At 61.4% G+C, this 15007-nt stretch overlaps 1 protein-coding gene across 15 annotated transcripts in view; it reads right to left on the bottom strand.

The window, feature by feature from the left end:
• Positions 1-504: 504 nt before the first annotated feature.
• Positions 505-15007, bottom strand: part of PITPNM2 (phosphatidylinositol transfer protein membrane associated 2) — a 226990-nt gene continuing 212487 nt past the window's right edge. For 8 of the 15 annotated variants that reach the window (XM_058425653.1, XM_058425657.1, XM_058425654.1 and 5 more), the window contains 16 exons: positions 14336-14583; positions 13732-13921; positions 13470-13589; positions 12421-12683; positions 11834-12012; positions 9542-9712; positions 8799-8942; positions 7589-7753; positions 5746-5894; positions 5259-5375; positions 4818-4934; positions 4544-4692; positions 4314-4463; positions 3670-3853; positions 3460-3588; positions 505-3374 (listed from right to left, as the gene is read on the bottom strand). In XM_058425653.1, the coding sequence (XP_058281636.1) occupies positions 3051-3374; positions 3460-3588; positions 3670-3853; positions 4314-4463; positions 4544-4692; positions 4818-4934; positions 5259-5375; positions 5746-5894; positions 7589-7753; positions 8799-8942; positions 9542-9712; positions 11834-12012; positions 12421-12683; positions 13470-13589; positions 13732-13921; positions 14336-14583 (2799 nt within the window). In that variant the 3' untranslated portion in view covers positions 505-3050. Of the gene's footprint in view, positions 3375-3459; positions 3589-3669; positions 3854-4313; positions 4464-4543; positions 4693-4817; positions 4935-5258; positions 5376-5745; positions 5895-6831; positions 6994-7588; positions 7754-8798; positions 8943-9541; positions 9713-11833; positions 12013-12420; positions 12684-13469; positions 13590-13731; positions 13922-14335; positions 14584-15007 lie in introns of those variants that run through there. The other 7 variants (XR_009209076.1, XR_009209077.1, XM_058425664.1 and 4 more) reach the window with 7 other exon arrangements.

Raw genomic sequence — 15007 nt, 5'->3', positions numbered from 1 at the left:
GCTTTCGGGCAAAGCTGGGGTGTCCTCTGGTGGTAGTGAGCACAGGCCACACCAGTGCCTGTGCCCTCCTCATCTTCAGGTCAGCCTGCCTGGACCAGACCCCATGCCAGCTGAACCCCAAACCCAGAGAGCTGGCTCTGAAATGCTATGCACTCAGGCATGGAGAGAGATGGCTTCCCCTGCCGTGTTCATTCCACAGATCACAACAGTGCAGAGCCAGGTGCTGGGGCCGGGTGGCCTGTGTGGGAGTCCTGGCTCCCACTGCCCAGCTGTGTCTTCCACTCTGAGGCAGGGAGGCTCACAGCACCCGCTTCACTGGGGTCTGTGAGGGCAAACTGAGTTCCATCCCAGGAAGGAGCTAAAAGCAGACCAGGCCCAGAGTCAGCCCCGCACTAATGTGTTGGCGTCACTGTGAGTGTCACTAGCATTACTGTTCCATGCCCCCATCCCACCATGCCCCACGGTCGCCAGTGCAGTAAAGAGATCCAGAAGGAAGCCTTCCCGCTTCTTTAATTGGTGTAACAGACATGACGTTGTATACAGAGCACACTCAGGCCCAATGATGCGGGGACAGCAGGGACGGATGGGGAGAGTGGGGACACGGCTCACACATGGCCCAGAGAGACAGACGGCACACGGACAGACCAGATGGGAGGGGCTGAGACGTGAAGGCTTTGATGGGGCAGGCAGTGGGACTCAGACTGAGCCAGGGAGGGGTGGGGGGGTCTCTGCTGAATCCCTCTTTAGAAATCAAAGAGAAGGCAGGTGGTGGGGTCTGGGGCCTGGGGGTGTGGTGGGAGTGGGACTAAGGCTTCTATTCTAACAGGCCTGGGGGGTGGCAGTCAGCAAGGCCTGCCTCACCCTTTGGTTATGACTGGTCAGGCCTGAGCCCTGCAGCTCAGCACCCAACTCTGTAAACATTTTTGGTATTTTTAAAGGACATTGCTGTCCCTCTCTTAGTTTCAGAAAGACTGGTGCTTCCTCAAGAGGAGAATGTGCCAAAAAGGAATCTGAAGGGAGGTGGAAAGCAGACCTGGATACAGAAGAGACTTCCCATGGGGGGCAGGCTGCCCACCCTGCCATCTATGGCTGAGGGCCGCTGGGAGAGCCCCAGGGGACTATTGCTGTTGTCCTTGGCATGGCTGGCGGCTGGGCAGGCAGGCGGGGAGCGAGGAGCCGTAGGGGAGCTGCCCCCCTGGGGAGAGGCTGAGCCCACTGCCCACAGGGCCTCCCGGCCTTTATTGCAGGAGGGCCCGAGACTCTTCCAGGTGCTTCTCTGGATGGCTGGTCACCGAGGCAGCAGGCAAGACAGGATGAGGTGGGGCCAAGAGAGGAGGAGGCACTGGCCACAGGGCCCCTGACCGGGGCTGTGATTGTCGGGCCAGGCAACTTCCCGCTGGGAGCAGGGGGGTCAGATATTGCACTTTCACTGCAACAGTTACATGAAAACTTGGTCCATAAAATAATCGTTGCTTTATATATAATGCCTGAAACAACAACAAAAAGCTACATCTTAAATATGAATAAACCCTGAAGGTTCCATCCCTCCAGACATTTTTCTCTGCACAAAATAAATAGCTTTCACTCTGTATAGACCCACTTTTGCAGAACATTTACACGACCCTTTGGCTGTACATATCTACACACGGGAAAAAGTTAACATCACTGTGCACCTCCCCAGCCCGGTCCATGCGTCCCAACATCAGACCCAGGTCAGCCGTAGCTTCTCGGGGACAGAGCCTGGTCGCTGGACAAAGGCCGAGGCCAGGCAGGCTCTCCCACTTCCGGGAAAGCTGAGGAGCAGCAGGGAGGCCGCCGGAGCTGGCCGTTGAGCGCCACAGCCAAGGTCACGCTTGGTGCTGGGGAGAGAGGGCAGACGGTCAGACCCAGCGTGCAGGACAGCATGGTCCTTGTTCAGGCGAGAAATGAAGTCATGGCTGCCTGCCCTGAAGCTGACAAAGCAAGTTGTGGCTTCTTAGATTCGGCATGAAAACGGAATTGGCATTAAAAAAACCGAAGTGTGTGCCCCACCCACCCCAGAGTAGAAATTCAGTGGGATTGCCGGGGCCAGGTGAGGCAAGGAGCCCACGCCTCGCTAAGTGGGCAGGAGCAGGGCCCACGGGACCCAGAACCAGGCTGGACTCCGTCACAGTGCTGGGTGTTTTCAGTGTGGAGGGGCTGCTCTCGGTACTGAAAGAGTTAAGAAAAGGAAGCAGCCAAGGATTGCTCATTTAAAAAAACGTCATAGAAATCAGATTGAGAAGTAGAAAGGCGTAGAAACGTGGGCGGGCAGCCTTGACTGATGGCAGGGAGCGGAAGAGGTGGCCAGGCCTGTCCAGCCCGTGGCCTGAGGCTGGAAACAACACTGGCCTGGGCTCCAGGCGGGGCAGGCAGACAGGTGGGCAGGGGTCTGGGGCGCAGAAATTAAGATACGGCCTTTCTCTCCTGCTTGCACGAGGCTCTGCCGCACTGGAGCCTTCAGTGTGGTTGTAGGTCCTGGGTCGGCAGGTACTGAGTTTCATGCATGTCAACGGGGCTGCAGCCATAGGAGGTGGTAATGGGTCTCCGCTCTCAAAAATCAGTGCAAAACCAGTGAGGTTGAACAGTTGAGAAACTCGAGTTAACAAGATGCAGGCTGGACCCCTGTTGGAGCTGCTACCAAATGGGAGGGGACCTGGGAGTGAGGGTGGCCAGTGGATGGGGAGGTGGCAGGCTGGGCCTGGGCCCACACCTGGCACCAGGACACTTGGAGATCCACGCAGGGCAAAATGTCTGGGAGAGCCTCCCAGGCCAGTCTGAATGGGGAGTTCTGGTCCCTCTGCCATCCTGGGGCTGGTGGTCCCTGCCAGCTTCCATGACAAGCCGGACCCGTCAGGCCCGAGGACATGAGGCAGGGCAGGGAGCACTGTGTGGCGCGGCCCGTGTCCTCCGCAAGGCCCTGGGACAATCTCCCAGGCCCACGTCTGTGCGTGTGCCCAGGCCAGGCCTCCTGGTGGGGCTGGCCACCCTGGCCTAGCACCATGGAGACCCCGCGCTGCACTCACGGTGCCCTACTTGGGGCCCGCGGCCGCCCCCGGCTCCAGGCGGCCAGTTATGGCGCGGCCCCAGCAGCCGGCCGCCACACTCATGCTGCGCTGGCCCCGCTGCTCGCCATCCGCCTGGCTCTGTGTCCGCTCGTGCCGGTGGCTGGGCCCGCTGGGCTGGGCCGAGATGGTGCGAAGCAGGTGGTTCCGGGAGCGCAGGAAGTCGCCCTGGCCGGGCAGGCCGAAGCTGCCCTTGCGCAGCGCCATGCGTGTGGCTGTGTTGCGAGCGGGCCGCGCCCGGTGGCTGTACTTCAGCTGCGCCAGGTGGGCCGCATAGCCGTCCGTGATAAACTGCGAGGTCAGTGAGGGCGGCTGTCACAGGCTGGGGCTCCCCGAGCTGCCCGCCTGCACCCACCCCCACAATGCGCCCACTCACCTGGCACTGCTGCTGCAGCTTCTTGGTGGGCCGGCCCACAATGTAGATCTGCATGGGGGACAGGCTGATGGCGCTGTAGACCGCCACGTCCTTGGTGGAGCCATAGGCCGCGTGAACGCGCAGGTGCAGCTGTGGGGAGACTGGCATGGGCACAGGCACCATGGTCCCTCTGCCCCCACCCCTGCCCTGCCCCATCCTCCCAGGCCCCACCTCGGAGATGAGCAGCTTCAGGAAGTTGGCCTTGTGCCGCAGCGGGTCATGCACCAGGCCGTCACAGAAGGACACCACGCCATGGGGGAAGTTGTGCTGGGCCAGCCACGCCACCACCCGCTGCTTCTGCATGTCGGGCCGGCCCGTCACGTAGATGATGAGGTAGCCCAGGTCCTGCCAGTGCCTGGGGGTGAGGGGCAGGCCTGGGTGTCTCATGGCCACCCCTTCCTCCCTCCTAGGCCTCCCTGTCTCCTGCCCAGCCAGGGCCCACTTGGGCCATTGGAAACCACATCTCTGATTGAGCTCAGACAGTAACGACGACAATGGTGACAATGACGGTGCTGCAGCAGGCCCTCGGGTGCTCGCACCGGGCGGCAGATGCCCCTGCTGCGGTGTCCCTGGCTTACCAGCCTCACTTTCCAGATGCGGGAATTGAAAGCCGACATTGAGAAGTGACATCGCTTGCCCGAGGTGACACGGCTAATAATTGGGGGTGCCGGGCTCTGAACTGAGGTCCTTAAGGCCCAGTGCCCGAGCCAGGTGTCCTCCACAGAGGCTCCCCTGTCCTCCTCCACCTGGCTGGCGGGAGCCCCTGAGCCCACCCACCTTGCTACAGCCCCTTTGTGCCCCTCCGGACCACTCACCGCACCACGTCCACGGCCCCGGCCCGCACCTTGGGGTCGCTGCCCATGATGGACACGCTAGCGGCAAAGGAACCGTCGATGCTGAAGACCACGAACTCTGTGCCCTTGGGCAGCACGGTGATGTAGCTGTTGGCAAACGTGTGGTCTCCCCTGGCAGGTGGTGGGGGTGCTCATCAGAACCACCCAGAGCCTCGCCCTGCCTATCCCGCCCTCCCAGGGCAGACATATACCTGACCACCATCTTGATAGGGTAGACACCCACGCCCAGGCGGTGCGACTCAGGGATGGTGTAGGAGACACGCCCACTGTTGTTGGTCACCAGCGTATCCAGGTAGAGCCACTCGCCCGAGGGCGGCTGGGTCATGATGTGCACATCCACCTGGGCCCAGCAGGCTGGTCACAGGCTGGCTGTGTCTGGCCTCCCCACTCCCTGCACCCTGGCCAGAGGGCAGCAGGGAGCTCCCCAAAGTCCCTCCATGTTACCCCTACCCGCCATGTCCTTACCTTCTCCCCAGTCAGGGTGACCATGTCCAGGGGCCCATACATGAACCTGCCCGTCAGAACCTGGGGGCCGTCCTCATTGGCGAGGGCATCATTGATCCGGTGGTTGGCCGTCACGTTCTGTGGAGGGAGCAGCAAGCCCAGGTCAGGGGGTCGGAGGGCACTCCGGGTCCCTGTGTTCTGCTCAAGTTCTGTGGGCCTGAGGGGCAGGCTTGAGCTGTGAGCTGCGCAGCCCATGTCTCAGTCTGGATCAGACACGATGGTGTGGCCTTGGAGAAACTAGGAAGACTTGCTGCCTTCCCTGTCTGTGAAGTGGGCTGACAGCTCCAGCCTCATGGCCTGGGAAGGTACATAAGACTGCAGGCTTCCCTGCAACTCAGTTTCCTCATCTGGACACGGAGGCTGGTGACAGCATGGGGGCCTGGGCACCTGGGGGACCCTCACCCGCAGCTTCACATGAGTCCGCTTGCGCTGCCACTTCTCCCTTGGCTTTGAGGGGGTGAACACCGACACTTCCTTGCCATCCAGCTCCAAGATGCTGGAGTTGTCGTGCCTCATGACCTGGGAAGAGGGGACAGGGCAGGCCGTGGGGCAGATGCCACCCTGGGGCTTCCTGCCCTGGGAGGAGGAGGCCCAGTACCCGGGAGCAAGAGGAGCGTGTGTTTTGTAGGGGGCGTTCAACCCACTACTGTCTGCCCAGTAGCCCTCAGATCCCTGTTCGTTCACCTGACAAATGTGCAGATATGTTCCCTCCATCCCAATGTCCTGAAAAGCCTGAATACACCCCAGCATAAAGGTGCCTTCGTCTTGCTAGTTCTGTGATCTGATGGGGTTGGAGAGGAGTACCCACTGTCCCCTCATCTGTGAAATGGGGCCCTGTCATGGGTCTTGTCACTCAGGGCCCTCCTGGGAGGCCCCAGGCCCCGGGTACCTGTCTCAGCAGGAAGGAGACCACATCCGTTGACTCCCAGTAGCTGGCGTGGAAGAGGTGAGGCAGAGCCACCGTGGGGAAGGCCGTGAGGGCGTCAGGGCAGTACAGAGCGTAGTCGATCCGCTTCTGGCCCCACCACTTTGCAGCGACTGCCAGGAGGGGCCGTGACTGGGCTGGGGCTGTATAGTCCCAGACAGGGACCCCGAAGGGTCACCCGGCCCCTCTGGCCTGCTCGCCCAGCACAGACCCCCCCAACCAGCTATAGCCTAAAGTGAGTCTTCTCCCAGGATGGGTGAGTGAGGCAAGCTGGAGGGAGCACAGGCAGAAGCATGCAGACCCATGACAGTGGTGAGTGCCAGCCCTGCTGAGGGGCTCCTGCGGTTGCGTTGGGGGACCAGTCGGGATCTGTGGGATGGTACCAGCTGTCCGTGGTCCCTTGCTGACTCTGGTGACCCTCTGCCCTGTGGCAACCTCATCGCTTCCCTCTCTGGGCCATTCCTGTTCTCCTATCTTCCCCCTAGGCCTCAAGGCTAGGAAAGGCGGCACAGAGGTGGGGTTACAATTCCTGATCCCCAGGGCAAGGGTGCCTCCTTCCTCGCACCTGGGCCACCCCACGAGCCCTGAGACACAGCAGTGTGGGTGGGGAAGCCTGGGCCTCCAGAAGGATGGTCCTGGGTGCATCTGGCTCTGCCACTAGGGGCTGGGCGCAGACAACCTTCCTGAACAAGACAAGCTTGTAAAGTGCTCCCTGAGCTGTCTGTAGGAGGGGCCCAGCAGCAGGGCCTGGTTTATGGGTCCAGGCTTCCCTAGGTTCTGCCCACAGCTTTCCTCAGAGCTTCCTTGGTCCTCATCTGGCCTCATTCCAGCTCTGTGGGGTCCCCAGTCCCCCAACCCACCAGACAATGCCACCAGGTCCCACCTCCTCCCTAGATGGCCAAGTCCTCCCAGCCCAGCCCCTAGCTCCCTGTTAGGCCGAAGCGGGGGTCCAGGTGGGCAGAGCCTGGCAGTGAGGGGTGCTCAGCAGCAGTGACCAGGTAAGAGATGCCCTGCCCAGCCCCAGTGAGGGGAAAGTGTGTGGGGTGGTACCTTCTCCGATGTCCAGCTCAGGGAGGCCAGGGGCCCTCTCCAGGCCGGGGATTGCCTGCCTGGCTGGAGGGTGGGGGCCGGGGGTGGTGGGGCTAGGGTGGGGCAGGGCGAGCAGGGACAGACGCCTGACGCTGGGAGTATGGCTGAGCGCATCGGGGGCCTCTGAGAAGCAAGAGCAATGGATGGCTCAGCCACGCAGGGGGCGACCGTGCTGCCACGTCTACTAGGGGCCAGGCAGGACACTGGGACAGTGCCAGGCCTGGGGCTATCAAGGGCAGGCCCCTTGGCCCTCCTCACAGATGAACACAGCTGCCAGCAACCCCCACCCCAGCCTCAGCCCCTGCATGGCCACGCTGACCGCAGCTGCGAGAATCCCTGGCCCAGCACGGAGGGCAGCCACCTGGCAGGGACTGAGAAGGGAACCCGGGCTGTGCTTCAAGCACCAAGAGGCTTCATGCAGGAGCCAAGCATGAGGAAGGCGGGGCCCTTCCTAATGCGCCTTCTTCCAGAATCCTGAGAAGGTGAAGCTTCTCAGCCTGGACACTGCAGAGTCTTTGGACTTGACCGGTCTCTGCTGTGGGGCTGGCCTGGGTACTGCAGGTGCCCAGCAGCCTCCCTCCCTCTACCCACCAGGTGCCAGCAGCATCCCTCCCCAGCTTCATCAGCTAGAAATGCTCCTAGACATGGCCAGCAGCTGTCCCCTGTGGGCACAACGGCCCTGGCTAAGTGAGGAGGGTGAGGGGCCTGGTATACTCACTCTGGGCAATGCTTGATGCCGTGTAGCTCTCAGCCATGCCTGACACCTGGCTGGCGATGCTGATCTCACTGGCTCGGCGAAAGCCACGACTGGCAGGGGCAGTGCCGGGCGAGGAGGGGGCGGCATGCTCTTGGAAGGCCGCATTGTGGGTCTGGAGCACATCCGCTGCAGGTGGACAGGGACCAGAGGCCAGGTAAGAGAGGCCCTGCCCAGCCCCGGAGCAGTGGGGGAGCCAGTGCGCCAGGGTCCAGTGTGCACCTAGACTGGAGGCCGGGCAGCAGCTGTGCCAGAGCCACCTGCTCAGGGCCGCGAGAGGGAGGGGCCCAGAGCTTTAGCAGGTGAGGAAGAGGGCTGGGGCAGAGTGGACTGACGAATGGACACAGACACAGGGCAGGGAGGCGTGGCAGCTGGGCTCAACCTCAGTCACCCTCCTGCCCCACACACACCCCTCAGCTTATCTCCAGCACCCCAGTGGCTCCAGGGCCTCCGGAGCTCAGCCTGGCCTGACCTGACCCACAGCCCATAGCAGAAGCAGCGGCTCCACCCAGGTTTGCAGGGCGCTGACAACAGGTGCCATGGGTGGCTTCCTGGGGATGCCCTGCACATGCAGAGCACAGAGAGAGGCAAGCCCTGGGCGTCCCTCACACAGGCCACAGCCAGCAGCCCCTGATGGGCATTTGGGGACAAAGGCAGGTGCTGGGAGCTCAAGCCAGGCTCACCCAGGCCCAGGCTGAAGACAGGACAGAACAGGGAGGATGGGGCTCAGCCAGACAAGCCACACCTGGACGGGATACAGGAGGTGCCTGGGTGACCTCAGAGAGTGAAGGAGTGGGCCCTGGGGAATCCAACCCCTCGCTGGGACCGGAAGCTTCCCCAGGTGAGGGGTGGGCCCGGCTGGCTCAAAGCCTCAGTCTGCTTCTGGCAGAGCCCTGGAACTGTCACTGACTTGCTGTGTGGCCCTGAGACGGCCTCTGCTGTCTCTGAGCTGCTGCGCCCCTTTGCTTTGGGTCTGCCCTGCCTCTGGCCCACAATATGCAGGGAGGAGGCACTGACACCAGCGCCCCAGGGCCGTCCCGCCCAAGTCTCTGTTCCTCACCACCCAGGTCCCATGAACTGTGAGTGGCCAAGGAGGGCATGGGTTGGGGGGCGTCCCTGAGGACCGGGTCAACCAGCGAAGCAGACGTCACCACGAGCAGGGGAGGGTACACACACTCGGCACAGCCCGGGCGGGGCCCGTCTTGCCAGGTGGGCGCGGGAACAGGCATACTGGTTTCCAGGAAGCCGTCCCCGTGGGGGAGAGGGGCCAGGGGGCCGCCCTCCAGGACCAGCTCGGGGTTTCTCTGCACGGTCTCGACTGGAGGCAGACGGGGAGAGAACAGAGGACAAGAACAGACACTTGCATGGGCCATCCAGACACGCTCCGACACAGAGACTCAGGGCTCCTCGAGGACCAGGACATGACAAGACGCTGGGACACACGCTGGGGCAGGGGTCGGGCCAAGCCTACCTGGACCTCCCCTGCCCCAACCCGTCTCCTGCACCCTGTCTCGGGGCCAGCCACCTGCCATGATGGGACCCAGCCGACCAGGCCCCCTACTCAGTGAGGGTCCCTGCTGGGTCCTTAGCTCTGTCACTGCTGGGATGGAAGCTCAGCTGTGGAGAGGGGAGTCTGGTCTTGTTCTGCCCTTTCCCTGCTCTGGGGACCCTGGAACAAGGCCCTGACCTGTGTCCTCTGAAAGGTGGGAACTATCATTCGTGCCTCACAGGGATCAGTGCGGAGGGATGCACCACCCCCGCCACCCACCCCCAACAGCTGTTCACCTCCGAGAGGCATTCAGCAAAGGCTGTCCCTCTCACCTGGGGAAGAACCACGTGGCATAGAGGACCTAGGAGCCAGGGAGCCACGCCTACCCCACCTTCCCCTAGAGGAGCGGGGCGGAATGTGCCTCTCACCCAGCAGCGTGGAGCAGCCGTCCCCCAGCGGGTAGCGTTGGTAGCGGGGGACGCTGAAAGGCGGCAGGGCGTGAAAGCGCCGTTCCAGCAGCGGCTCCAGGCGTGAAGCTGAAGGGTCCGCGGGGTGGAAGAGGTTGTAGACTTGCTGGCAGGCCGGCCGCAGCTGGAAAACTGGGGGTGGGGGTGTTGGCTGCAGAGCTGGGGCTGGCCCTGAGGAGCAGGGGCGGGGGTGGGAAATTTGGGAACTGGGCACTGGGTTGTTAGGGATAAGACGGCGGGTGTGTCTCTAGCCATTTAGGACCTGTTTGGGTCATTGTCACTTTTTTGTCTGAGACAGGGTCTTGCTCTGTCACCCAGGCTGGAGGGCACTGGTGCGATCTTGGTTCACTGTAGCCTCAGTCTCCTGGGCTCAAGTGATCCTACCCCCTCAGCCTCCTGAGTAGCTGAGACCACAGGTGTGCACCACCACACCTAGCTTTTTTATTTTATTTTTTGTAGAGATGGGGTCTTGCTATATTATCCAGGCTGGTCTCAAACTCCTGGACTCAAGTGATCCTCCCACCTGGGCCTCCCAAAGTGCTGGGATTACAGGCATGAGCCACCACACCTGACCTCTAATTTTTTTTTCATTGCAAAATTTATAATGATTGTGGTAAAAGGTGGTTTGCAGTACAGAAGAGCATAGATGAAGGGCACATGGTGGAAACCCCTTCCACCCCAGACCTCCCTGCAGCTCCAGCTCATCTTGCGGGAGCACCACCGAGTGCTGGCTAAGGCAGCCCTGCCCTGCCTGTATCGGAAAATGTTTCCCCTTCTGTCAAATGGGGCAGCAGTTCCAACCATGTCATGGAATTAAGGAGATCATGTGACTGCAAGGTTGTGTTAATTATTAGTGCTGTATCTCACTTTTAGAGGGACATAAACCGGAACATATGCTATGCCTTCTGAACTTTGCCTTTTCCTCCCGCTTAACACAAAAAATGTTGGCATCTTTCACGTCAGCACGTGTAGCTTCTCTTTGCTCTTTTTCAGTGGAGGCGGGTACTCCACTGTGTGGTTGTGCCAGAATTTATCTAACCAGCCCCCTCCACATAGATGGACATTTAAGTTGGTTCTGGTTTTTCACAATGACACATAATGTGACCACAACGGCACTGCCCGTAAGTCTCCATGCACCTGTGTGGGACTCTGTGGGGCTATTCAGAGCCTGCAGTGGATGGGGCACAGGGATGCCCTTCATGGGGCTGCCTTGGTTGTTGGGGTCGCCTTAAAGCTACCCATTTCTCTTCCTGGCAGTGCTGAAGTCGCCAGTTTATGGAAGGGGAAGGGGCTTGGGTGCTGAGTCCAGAGGTCTGCATGTTTTTTTCTTTTTTTTTTTTGAGACTGAGTTTCGCTTTTGTTGCCCAGGCTGGAGTGCAATGGCACAATCTTGGCTCACCGCAACCTTCGCCCTCCCGCGTTCAGGCGATTCTCCTGCCTCAGCCTCCCAAGTAGCTGGGATTACAGGCATGTGCCGCCACACCCGGCTAATTTTGTAATTTTAGTAGAGACAGGGTTTCTCCACGTTGGTCAGGCTGGTCTCAAACTCCCCACCTCAGCTGATCCGCCCACCTCGGCCTCCCAAAGTGCTGGGATTACAGGTATGAGCCACCGTGCCCGGCCAGGTCTGCATTTTTAACCTAGCACTTGGCAAGCATCTAAACCTCTCTGAGCCTCAGTTTCCCCCCTCTGTCATCTGGGGGTGTAACATGTGTTGCTACTCTCAGGATTGTGTGGCTCCTGGAGCTTTGCAGGCTGAACCGAGGGTACAGGGCAGGGACTGCTGCTCCAATGACGCCCAGCCGCTGGCCTGCCTTCCCTGGGTAGACAGAGACGCACAGCTGTGGCCCCTCCAGGGCTGGGAGCCCACTATACCCAGGAGGCTTTGGGGATGCCTGGCCTCTGCATCTCTCTCTATGGGAGAACCTTGGACCTGGGAGGCTGGGTCTGTCTCCATCTGACTCTGGGGTGGTGCCTTCTCTCCCTGGACCTCAGCTTTCCCATCTAGGGGTTGAGCCTCAGCTCCCACAGGCACCCCGGAGATGAAATGAAACAGCAGGTGTCATGGACGGCCAGTGACTGAGCTGCTGAAGCAGAAGCAGAGGATAGCAAGGGACCCTTGGTGGGGAAGACAGGAAGGAGGGCAGAAACAGGCCTGGGACGTGGCCATGATCTCGTCACAGGGGTCCACTGAGACCCCCGCCCCCGCACCCAGTGCATGTACCCCCCATCCTGCCCCTGCTGGGCTCTCACCATCCAGGGCTGGGATGACAGTCTTCCTCAAGGCCAGGACCAGCCCCAGCGGGCACCCGAAGAGGAAGAGGTCAGTGATCTCAAAGTCAAACCTGCCCAGGGCACCTGTGCCGTCCAACATGGTGGAGCTGCTGGAATGGCGTGAGCAGGGCTCAGTCCTCAGCACGCTGGCATGGAGGCTGCAGACCCAAATAAGACTTAGCTGTCATGTGGGTGCAGCTGCCATCATCTGCCACGACACCGCTGGTGGCAGCAGGTCCCAACCTCTCTCGGGGGCCCACTGGCTTCAGGACAGCCCTGAGCTGGACTACCTGCCCCTGGTCCATTCTGCCCCCGACTCTGCCATTCCCCACCCTCACCCTCAAGACAAATTGCTCCCTCAGGCCCAAGATGGCCCTTGGTGTATATGAGACAAGGCACCCAATAAGCCACTTTCTCTTGGACCCAGACTGGGATCCCAGGTCTCAGGCTGGCGGAACCTCAGGCAGAGAGCCTGGGCCTCCTGTTGGCCATCACGGGGGATGTTCCTCCCTCTTGGAGCCTCTTCCAGCACCCAGAGGCGAGCCCCAGCCCCCAGCCCCGCCCACCTGGACAGGAAGGCCTGGTGCTGCTGGATGGTATCCAGCTCGTAGGTGGATGAGTCACTCCTCTTGCGGGGCAGTTGCCTTTTGGGGTCCTCGGTGCCGTTGCTGCGGGGGATGTCGACGTTGCTTCGGCTCAGGTGCCTACTGCTCTCCAGGCTGGAGCCACCACTACTGCCACCACCACCACTGCTGCCACCACCACCACCACCACCACCGGAGCAGTGTGCTGCATTCACCAGGATGCCCGGGGACAGCAGGTCGTTGTCCTGGAATGGCCCCGTGGAGTCTCACTGCCGGGTGGCCGCTGGCCTGACCCCTTCTCCAGTGTCCTAGAAGCTGCCTCCTCCCTCATAACCCCAGGCCCAGCGGCCACTGTCCAGCTGGCCTCTCGCCAAACCAGAGGGAAGGGCCCCCGTTCCCTTCCATCCTCCCACCCACCAGCCACCCTGGACCTCACTGGTCTACAGGCTGTTTGCCACTGTGCAGCAGAGGCAGGGAAGCAGAGATGGGTCGCCCATCCCACCTCCTAGGAACCAGACCCCACTGCCCACAGTGCAGACCCTGGTTCAGGCTCATGAAACCACACGCATTCCTAGGCTTGGCCACGTAGCAGCTGTTCCCCTGCCCCCATGCACCTGCCCTGCTGCCTCTGGGCACCTGTGCTGCCAACCTTTGCCCTTCCCATCCTTTTTTGGAGGGGTGAGGGGAGAGAGATTGTGAGAAAAACTGCTACAGCTCTTTCAGGGCCCAGGTACTTCTGCCAGAATGGGCTGGGCTTCCTCAGCTCACCTGCACCCCCAACCCCTCCACAGCCCCTGCCCTGGAGGTGAGCTCTGGCAGCAGGGCTGGGGTTCAGGGGCTTGGAAAATGTTTGTTGAATGAACAGAGCTTAACTGGGTAGAGTCCAAGCCAGTTGGACTCAGGAAGTGCTGCCAGCATTCTGCTTGGTGGACACAGCCTGGGGCCAGGTGCAGGAACAGGCAGGACAGCGACCCTGGGGGCATGCAGGAGGCTTCAGGCCTTGGGGACTGTCTGGGCCCCCACTTGGGTACCTGCATGCTGACCACGCTGCCCCGGCGGCTGCTGCTCTGACTCTCAGACACCGGCTGGTTGCTGTAGCACAGGGCATCAAATGCCAGGATGCCCCCGACGCAGTCCCCAATCAGGCAGACCTTGAGGGAGAGGGGCCAGAGGCCTGAGCCATTCACCCACTCGCTGGACTATAGGCTGGGGAGGCCGTCACCTTCCCCCTCAGGCCAGCCTGCCCTACAGGGTCTTCCATCTCCTCCCCTCCCCAACCTCCCCGGGACTCACCTGCCCATTGAAGGTCATGCCCTCCTGGGACTTGATGAAGTCCCCATACGCAAGGTTGGCTCGCTGAATCACTGTGGCAACCGCCTCCTGGTACTGGGGGGAGGAGGTGGCCAGCAGGGGGAGGGCAGCCAGGGGAATGTGGTCCTGACTGCTGGACAGACAGCCTTCGTCATGGCTGTAGGGGCTGAGGCTGGGGAGAGGGGCCAGTCAAGAGAGGGCAGGCGGCTCCAGCTCAGCCCAAAGGGCCCCTCTCCCCTGACCTGAGTCTCAGCCATGGACTCAGCATACACTAGTGAGGACCCTTCCCAGCCAGGGCCTGGGTAGGCTTGGGGGACCAGGGTGGGTAAGACCCCATGTCTCAGAGGCAGGCCAATATCCCCACATTACACATTTGGAAACGAAGGCTCAGCCATGGGCCCAGCCTTTCTGGGACTCGAGGCTTAGCCTGCATGTATATGTTTGGGCACCTCCAGGTAGAAGGGGCTGGCCGGTGGGTCTGGACATCGGGGCAGGAGTCCTGAAATTGGGGAGCCACCTGAGGCCCAGGGGTGGAAGGAGGACAGTGCACTGGTGGAGGCTGCAGTCAAGGGCAGATGCCACTCACTTGGAGACCAGGGCAAAGGCGTCAGAGCAGACGGGCGGGCAGGGCACCAGGCGGATGGCAAGGTGGCCTAGGGCGCTGGGGTAGTGCACGCGCATGACGGTGTCAAACACGTTGGCGATGGTGTTGGCATCGCCCTTCTTGGAGCTGGGGTCCCCGGCGCCCGTGTCCAGGATGGTGCCTCCGTGCAGCACCAGTAGCAGCACGTGGATCTTGGAGGGTGGTGCAGCCAGCGGCTGGCTAACCTCGTCCTGCATGGGTTGGGGGACAGTGTCAGCTCCCCAGGGAACCCAGCTCCTTGCTGAGGCCCCTCTGTCACCCTTGGTGGGGGTGTGCCTGTCACACGCAGCCCAACTGCTCCCTCTGAGGACCCCAGTTTTGGTTACTCAGTCCTGGAGCCTTGGGTTTGGCTGCCTCAACCTCTCCCCTGGGACCCTTGCAGGGACTGGAGCCTGCAGGAGGAGGCAGGGAGGTGGGCCTGTCCACTCCTCCTCCTGCAGCCCTGCTCCTGTCTGCCACCCTGACCAGGGGCACAGAGGACATGGAGGGAGGGAGTCCATTCCTTTGAGAGCACAAGCTCTGCTTCCTTCAGGGAGCCCAGGCAGTGGCTTCTGGGGCTTCCAGCTTTAGGGGGAGGCAGAGAGGTTCAGCCTGGTCTTGGCCTTGGGGGCTGCC

Source organism: Hylobates moloch, unplaced genomic scaffold (genome assembly GCF_009828535.3).
Source record: "Hylobates moloch isolate HMO894 unplaced genomic scaffold, HMol_V3 SCAFFOLD_12, whole genome shotgun sequence".
Classification (NCBI taxonomy): domain Eukaryota; kingdom Metazoa; phylum Chordata; class Mammalia; order Primates; family Hylobatidae; genus Hylobates; species Hylobates moloch.
The sequence above is the reverse complement of the archived record's forward strand: the minus strand, read 5'-3'. Positions and strand labels throughout refer to the sequence as shown.